Source organism: Humulus lupulus, chromosome 2 (assembly GCF_963169125.1).
Source record: "Humulus lupulus chromosome 2, drHumLupu1.1, whole genome shotgun sequence".
In the NCBI taxonomy this organism is placed as follows: Eukaryota; Viridiplantae; Streptophyta; class Magnoliopsida; order Rosales; family Cannabaceae; genus Humulus; species Humulus lupulus.
This window is the reverse complement of record NC_084794.1, coordinates 57,464,083-57,473,024: the sequence shown is the minus strand read 5'-3', so window position 1 is coordinate 57,473,024 and position 8,942 is coordinate 57,464,083. Positions and strand designations below refer to the sequence as shown.

General features: G+C 31.0%; 1 protein-coding gene across 1 annotated transcript; it reads right to left on the bottom strand.

Moving 5' to 3' along the window:
• Positions 1–520: 520 nt before the first annotated feature.
• On the bottom strand, positions 521–2,884 carry LOC133814287 (uncharacterized). The gene is made up of 5 exons (XM_062247271.1): positions 2,540–2,884; positions 2,046–2,453; positions 1,119–1,634; positions 806–1,037; positions 521–714 (listed from the first exon to the last, which is right to left on the bottom strand). Exons 1-5 carry the CDS (start codon positions 2,882–2,884, stop codon positions 569–571), a joined length of 1,647 nt encoding a protein of 548 aa, XP_062103255.1. The 3' UTR covers positions 521–568.
• Positions 2,885–8,942: the final 6,058 nt, after the last annotated feature.

Genomic DNA, 8,942 nt, shown 5'->3' with positions numbered 1-8,942 from the left:
TCTAAACTAAAAAATAAAAATACTTTTTGTGACCACTATTTATTATTTTGAAATAAAAAATAAGAAAGTTATAGTAAAAAAAGATCATATTAATAATATTCAAGTAATCTCAAATTTCAAAACATAATATTTATCCAAAAAAGTTTACATAGTAAAATAAAAAACGTATGAACTGATAATTGTCCAAACTTAAAGTAAGTATTAAACGAGTCATAACAATCAACTAATGTCTTTACTCAATCTCACTATCGTCGACTAGCTCTCCATATATGATCAGTAATTTCATCACGAACATGAGTCATTTCACGTATATGAGTTCTAGAAATACTGAACTCTACACTATCAGTCAAAGTTCCATCCGTGCTTTGTAAAGTAGTGGCCTGTACTTCAGAATTTCCTTCACCTCCATCAAAATATACATCTGCTTCTGCATTTGTCCTTATAAAATTGTGAATCCCGCAGCAAGCAATGAAAATGTACTTTTGTATTCTTAGATCATATGAAAGCATTTGTTTTAGGATTGGAAAGCGAGCCTTCAACGCGCCGAAACACCGCTCAATGACATTTCTCAAGTAAGAGTGTCGATAATTGAAGAGCTCTTTTTGCCTATGGGATTAAGATCTGTGTACTTGCCCAAATGATACATTTCTCCTCGATAAGGTGAAAGAAAACCAGGCATGTTTGTATAGCCAGAATCAACAAGATAATATTTTCCTGGTCCAATGATAATTTATGTTAGTTTTTACTTATAGATGTTTAATATAAAATAATGTCAATCAACACAATAAGTTTGATAAATACTTACCTTGGGGCGGCATTGGAAATCCGTAATCTGGGTTTGTGGCACATTCTTGAAGAATCCGTGCATCATTAGCTGATCCTTCCCATCCAGGAACAACGTATGTGAACTTCATGTCAAATGAACATACACACATAACATTCTGAGTTGTATCCACTTTTCGACCTCGATATGGTATTTGTTCATCAATTGGAACATGGGCAGAAATATGAGTCTCATCTATAGCTCCAACACAATTCTAAAATACAAAATAAATTATTAGATTTTTTTTTATTGAATATTGAAAGAAAGGAAAAAATAATAATTCAAATTTTTGTACCTTAAAAAATGGATAGTATCTTGGATCGAATCGAATTTGTGGAGGAGTTACATCAAATGAAGGTGGAGTAATTAGTTCTTTGGATAGATGACATATTGCCTTCAAAACCTTCCTAAAATAATGTGATGTGGTTGAGATGGAGTGCTGAAATCGTTCAGCAACCACACAATGTCGTTCATTATGGCCAATCACAAATAAGAACATAGCCACTTGTTCTTCAACAGACAGATATCGTGAGTTCTTCAATAATTTTTTTTCTTTTAGAACACCACAAAATAATTTGAAGACATCTTTGTTCATTCTGAACAAATCATAACACCTACTCCAATGCCCGTGCAATACTTCCATAACGTATTCATGGCCTGAAAGAGCTGAATTTCTACAAGGTTGCTTAGATAGATATAATTGATTATATTCCTCGCAAGCAAAATATAGCAAAATCTCTCCAAACTCATCATCTGAATCGTCCAGTAAATTATCCTTGTTGAACCGAGCAACGTTTAAAAATATTTTATCCTGATAGTAGAAAAAACTTTTAAACATTACATTCAATATATAAAAATATATAAACACTCAAAGTCAAAGTCAAACCATAAAACAAAATAGGCAAAACAAGTCATCCAGTCAATAGCTAAACAAAGCCATCGAGTCAATATCTAACAAGTCATTCAGTCAATAGCTAAACAAAGTCATCCAGTCAATAGCTAATAAAGTCATCCAGTCAATAGCTTAACAAAGTCATCCAGTCAAAAGCTAAACAAAACTAAAGTTAATAGCTAAATAAAGTCATCTTGTTCATAGCTAAACAAAGTCTAAACTTTTTCACTTCAAATTCAGCAACCAATTAATTCTTCTATGCTCTGGCATCTTTAGAAACAATGCTCTGGACATCTCGTTCTCAAACTTCTCAATAGCTTTTGCGTATACTTCTCCACTAATTCCATCAATTTGATTAAGAGCTTCAACACTCTCATCCAATAAGTAATGTGATGCAGATGTTGCCATTGATCTCTCTATCAATTCTGTCTTTTGCTTTGCAGTTTTATTATATGTTGCCAGTGCATTTGCCAAAGCTAATGAGAACTTTGCTCTTTTTACTGATCGAGAGTTCGAAGTGGCTGTTGATTTACCTCTTCTTTTGTTACCATCCTCATCAAAACCACTTTCTTCATTCATAGTAGAAGGACTTATCGATGTTGCATCATCATCATTAGAAGGACTTCGAGTTGAAGGATGAGCATTGGAACCAGTTGCAGTAGTATCACCAAAGATAGTGAATAATTTCTCATAAAACTTACAACCTCTCTTTCTAAATCTTTTAGCAGACTTGTTAACCTACATGAAATGAAATTATATTGATAAAATATACTAATACCTATCAAAATAAATCAAGCATAAAATCCATTTTAAATAATTTTTACCCGAATAAGTTTATCCCAAACTTCATCTGTCGCACTAACTTCTACAGTCACTAAATTGTATCCCATACCAGTCTCTTTCAGTAAAGACTTAAAATCCTTATGCTTTTGCTTTAATTGATTGTATTTGTTCCTTAGTTGCATATCACTATAATTTCTTTTTGCTCGTCCACAAAGCTCCTCCTTTATATATTTCCATGATTGCTTGGTAAAGGTTGTGGTATTCTTATTTCCCTTTAAGACTTCTTCTTCCATAAGTTCAATGAAAATTTCTTCATGCTTTTGAGTCCAAACAGAAGCCTCATCATTATTCTCAATAATAAGAACTTCATTATCAACGCCTACCATCTAGGTAGGACCTAAAGATTCAATAAGAATTTTAAATACAAATAAGAGAGTAAGCACTTCATATAAAAAATAAGGAAAAAAGAGAGCTTCAAAATACTATTTGGCACTAATCTATCAAGAGAGGAGTAGAATCTATCACTAAGCTAAAGTTACAGTAGTAACTGCAGGTAGTCTTAACTTGCCAATATTATCCAACTTTAATCTTTCCTTGGCATTAAAATACTACAGTACTGCTCTCTCATAAAATAACAGGGTTATCTCATATTTTTTCTTGAGTGTATCTTTTACTCGGAACTGTATAGCTTCCCACAGTACAATCATTTCTAAGAAAGAGAACTACTTGATTCCAATGTTTAGAAACTTTACAAGATTCACTGTATGCAGAGTTCAAGGCTGCTTTCCATTGCAGCAGAAAAGAACAACCATATACATAAATAGAGCTTGAAATTGAATTGAACAACAACAACACAAATCTATACTACTACTGTTCTTTTTCAAAATTAGGAGAAAAGCAAGTAGTTTGGCTAATAGGATCTTTATGCTGTTATTATTACTGTTATTGTTATATATGATATGATATAATATATAAATAGTCCATTTTTAACATCATAGGCGTTTTTGATATTTTTCTTGGGATGGTTTTTGATTTCCTTTAGTAAAAAAGGATGATGATAAATTAAAAGGATATATATAAGTTTCTTCATCCAAATGGGGTCTCCTTTAATCTTGTGGGAATACTTATTCTGTGCTCTTTGTAATTGAATGATAAAGTAAAGTAAGGTAGATGAGCTAAAGTCCTTGTCCTTGTGGAAAGAAAAGAAGTATCTTGGACATGGCCCTGATTCTCTGTGTTTTGTTTATTCTTTTGTTGGGTTTTGGCTTTTGTCCTTTAATTGGTTTTTGAAACTTAGTTTAAGGTTTTTGATTTGGTGAGATGAGGTGAGAGAGATCATGATTGTTTTGATTTGTAATTTTATTTTTCACTTTATAGAATGGGTTTGGATTAAAGTGTATCAAAGATTATCATTAATGACAGCTTGGTTAACATAATAAAGTCCTTAATCAGAATTATTTTCAGAAAGTGGGCATAAGATGCTTTAGCATAGTTCTAGTAAATATAATGTTGGTATGTTCTATTCAAAGCAGCCACCCCACATCTGACCACAGTTCCATCAAAATCATTCAAAACATACCCACTTCTCCTAAAATCTCCACCTCTCTTATCATTATACAATAATACTAATTTTCACCCCCCAATTGAATTGGTAGATTACATATTTCCAAACTGGTCATGCAAACAGAAACGAAACTATGTCAATGAAAAACAACCCAAGTTCATAACCATTCATTTGACCACTAAATGAGTATAAAAGACAAAGGAAAATACTAAAGCTCACATGAGAATGGGCATCATATATACATGATACATGTTTCGAGGATATCACATGCCTCTATATTTCTATCTCTATCTCATGATAGCAACAGTGTTGCAGGGTTGAGACATAAAGCACATGGCACATGTTGACTATCACATGACCAGAGCATGGTCTAGAGAGAAGAGGACAATGAGTAAAGGTTTGACTTCAAGCAAAGAATCTTAATGAGTACCTCAGAGAGGAAAATAGAAATATACTTGTACATTTTGTATGAATATTGCACCACAAGGTGTTATATTCAAACTAGTACTTTTTTTTTCAACCAGAAGACTTACATGATCAGCTTCCACTACTGTAAGTTCGAATTAAAAAATGTAAAAAGGGTTGATTATTCAGATAAGTTGTTACATAACCTGAACCATTTTTGTTCTAGCCGACGACTACAATAGATGCCCTTACAACTTAGATTTATATAGAGAGAGAGAACATCCCAACTAGAGCCATATATTTCTAGTGCATATCTTTTTAGTCTCATAATTCTCAAAACGACTCATTTACAGTTTCAACAATCCACAAAGATGAACCTCGTAGTTCAAAACTCACATTCAAATCAAAGTCAAAAGAAAAGGGGGAATGAAACACAAATCTTTTAAATATTACATTCACCAAATATGTAGATAATAGCAATAACAATAAAGGTCGAAGAAATATCAAGTATCATAATTTTAGCAAGCAAAGAAAAAAAATCACATGATAATCGAGGACAAAAAACAATTTCATTAAATCAAAAACTTTTTTTTCCCTCTTATATTTTTAAATCTTATTGCTTCAGATCATTTTCACATCAACAAAACAAATCAAAATGCATGAGTGACTAGCATTGTCCAGTTTCAAGCCATAAAAGAAATCGCATTATTACACGGAATACTCACCACGAAAGCGACGAATTATCCTGGAAAACAAGAAAAGCCCTTTTTTTGTGATCTGAAGGAGTGATAAATGTAAAGATCAAAGAAAACCAATGACGATAAGGAAGGGGAGAAACGAAGAGAGAAAGCTAAACTCGATTAGGGAATCTCTCTCTCTCTCTCTCTCTCTCTCTCTCTCTCTCTCTCTGTATTTCTCTGCCTTCAGCATGTTTCGTCCGTGTCTGGTTTTATGGAGGAGGAGATGTCAATTTGGAGAAGAGGGATTACTTATAGATGGAGCTGTAATCCAAATGAGTGGAAGTGGAACCCTATCTATCTAGTTGGTTCTAGACTACTTGTTCTAGTGCATATCTTCTTAGTCTCATAATTCTCAACACGCCAACCCCAAAACAAAAAATTGGGGCCAGTAGTAAAAGCTTGTCTGACCTTGAGTTTGAGGAGCTTAAAGGGTTTATGGATCTGGGTTTTGTTTTTACTGAGGAGGAGTGTAGAGATTCGAACCTGATTTCTATTATCCCTGGCTCACAAAGATTTAATCAAACAGAAAAACTTGCCTGAATTCTATAGTTTAAACAACTGATTTCTCGATCCATAAAAAAGCATTACAAAACTATTAAGGATTCGATAATCATTATCAGTTCGAGAATAACACTTAATATGTAGCACAAAACCGAATCCCTAAAAAATAATAAATAGATTCATACCTTATTAGAAAAATCCAACCCTAAGATTCTGATTTAGTCAGTACGCCATTTTTATATGGATCCAAGAACTTTTACAATGCAAATACAAGATATCAAATATTAGAGAGAGAAGATTCTTATTAAGAAATAGATTGAGAAAAAAATGGGTCGTTCATATGATGGAGATGATAAAATGGGGATAAAATGATACCTGAAGTAGCCATGAATGATAGTAGAGTAGATATCTGCAAAAATGGAGTCTCTGAGGAGAAAGTAGGGTCTGCAACAATGGAGTCTCTGAGATGCGAAGGTTTGAGAAGAAAATTGTTTTAAAAAAATATGAAAGTATAAAAAAGTTATTTTCAAAATTTTATTAAAAGTTTAAAAAAATAAGAAACCAAATAAAACTTACCGAATGTATTTTTGCATTATATTTCCAATTTTTTATTTAAAAAAATATAAAATCACTTTTTTAATTATTACCGAACAGGCCCATAATTAAATAAATTTTACTACTACAAAAACAGATTTTTCCAACAGTTTATAACTGTCGCTATTGAGCAATGACGACAGTCGACCAACTGTTGTATTTGCCTATGTCGACGCAGGAGTAGCTATGTCGATAGTTAATAGGTGTCGTTGTTGCTGGCAACGCCAACAATTAATATGTGTCGTTGTTGCTAGCAAAGCTGGCAGTTAATAGGTGTCGTCGTTGCTGGCAACCCCAACAGTTAATAGGTATTGCCGTAACATTAAATTTATATATATAAATAACAATTTTTTGATATATATTTTTTAAAAATTTTAATTATATTTTTAACAATTGAAGTTTGATATAAATTTAAATAAAAAAAATTACTCACATAATTAATTATTATTACCATAATTTGTAAAAAAAATTATATTTGTCATAATAAAAATTCATATATATATATATATAACATTTATTCATACAATTGAAATGTAAATACATCAAATCTCCATGAGACTAAATAATTTTTAATACAAATTCATTATAATTCTCAATAAAAATTTATTATTCTCAATGTAAATAATACATCAAATCCTCACTGTACATAATTCTTACAAGCAAGAAAGAAAATAATACCCAACAACTTGAAGAAGAATTTCTTGTTGCCTTGGTTCTCTTATATAATTCTCTTGGTTCTCTTAAATATCCAAGTAAAGTTTTAGCTTGCAATACAGAATAAACACTATTAAAGTCAAACCAAAACTAAAATAAATAGAGAACTTGAGGTTGCAGAAGAAATAAAAAGGATGAATGTGGTTTTCAGTCACAAAAATGATTTATCTAAAAGTTGTATTTTTCTTATCAAACTGGATAGCCTCATGGCTTAAGTAGTTAGTCTTAGTTCTTTAAACTAAGGAATACATACTTGTCAGTCTTAATTTAAAAGTGCTCAAGCTAGTTAGTTTATCAAATCACATAGACATTAATAAACCAAATTACCAATCATTCATAGCACATTAGCAAATATACAATAAACAACGAGAAATTAATATATATATATACACACATATAAAGACATGCATTGTGTAGGTAATATGCATCAGATTCTAAGTCCATAGTACTTAGCAAGAAAAGAAAAGATAATATAGTACATATATGAGCACTGAGAAAATAAATATAATAGATCATTAATATATGTAACACAAGCATACCATATGACATTTGTTAAAGTTGTTAAAGTAACACAACGAGCATACCAGACAAAGTTGTTAAAGTAAAACAATGAGTTGTGAATAAACCTAATCCAAATTTATAAACCTAATTCACATTTGAAAGTCTACGCAAAATAGAAAATCATAATTCAGCTTGCAAAACATTTTTTTTTTTTTTTGCATATGATATATAATTTAGTATACAATTCAATATGCTAAGTCGATTAGGAAGAGCCTGCAACAGAGTTGCAAAGTAAATCAACCTATCAGTTCACTCTCATTGATAGTTGATGTATTATATATAAAGTGCATAAAATAAGAAAGTCATTTGAGACATAGATAAAGTGCATAAAGACAAGAAAGCCATTTCATACATAGATAAATCAGCCATATTAATTTTCTTATTATATGGATATTGAAATCATGTACTGATTGGGCTTAGATAATAATTTATCTATGCACAACAATAATCGAACTTATAAAATACGAGACATTAGATTAATAATATTTAGATGGAAGACCAAGTATTAATATATATATATACAATGTATACACTAATCGATTATAAAACAACGAGTGATTTTTATAAAAATTAACTAGACAAGAGTGACTGCAAATCGAACATCCCCAAATTTTACAAACCTGCAAACAAGGCACATGACAGTCCCAGAGCAGTCCAATAAAATCACAGTTCAACTCATTTACTAATTAACTCTTAATATACTATGAACATACACAATTTTTTTTTAGTTTCCTAACTCACAAATAATTTCAAAACTCAAAATAATAAAAATCTGAGATAGGAATTATAATATGGGTAATTATATAAATCCAAGTAACACGTACTCTTAGGCTTATGAGCTTAGGTACTCATCATGATAGACTATAATGGTATGAAAGCTCCATGAAATCCATATGGAACTCTACATGGAAATGTAATTTTGGCAATTGGATCACCAGAGTTTGCAAATTTGGTTAATTAATAATTAAGTTGGAATGAACACCAAAATTGGCAATCTAGCTAGCCAAAATTAATAATTAACATAAAATGAAAATGACCAAGCAATAAGAGTTATGCTCAATGCAAGGCAAATATAAGAGTTAGTTGTAACTTTAACATGCAATATGATAATAAAATACATACATGAGTAGCTAGGATGCCAAGAGAGAAGGACCTAACGGAAGCACATAACAAATCCAAAAAACTTTCCCTTTCATACAAAAAAAAATATAATAGAATTAATACAACAAAAAAACATATATTTATTTATATATATATATATATATATACAACCACGTTCATAGAGAGAGAAAACTGAAAGAGTGAGCCAACTAGCCTAATAAGATTTCTGTGTTGAAGTTTGGATATCAATATCATCTCATTTCC

Excerpts from the sequence above, each read along its gene's own strand:
- LOC133814287 (XM_062247271.1), bottom strand. The coding sequence starts at position 2,884 with ATGGTAGGCGTTGATAATGAAGTTCTTATTATTGAGAATAATGATGAG. Across the intron at positions 1,635-2,045 it reads TTGATGGAATTAGTGGAGAA|GATAAAATATTTTTAAACGT; the intron begins GTATACGCAAAA and ends TTCTACTATCAG. Across the intron at positions 715-805 it reads ATTTCCAATGCCGCCCCAAG|GAAAATATTATCTTGTTGAT; the intron begins GTAAGTATTTAT and ends TCATTGGACCAG.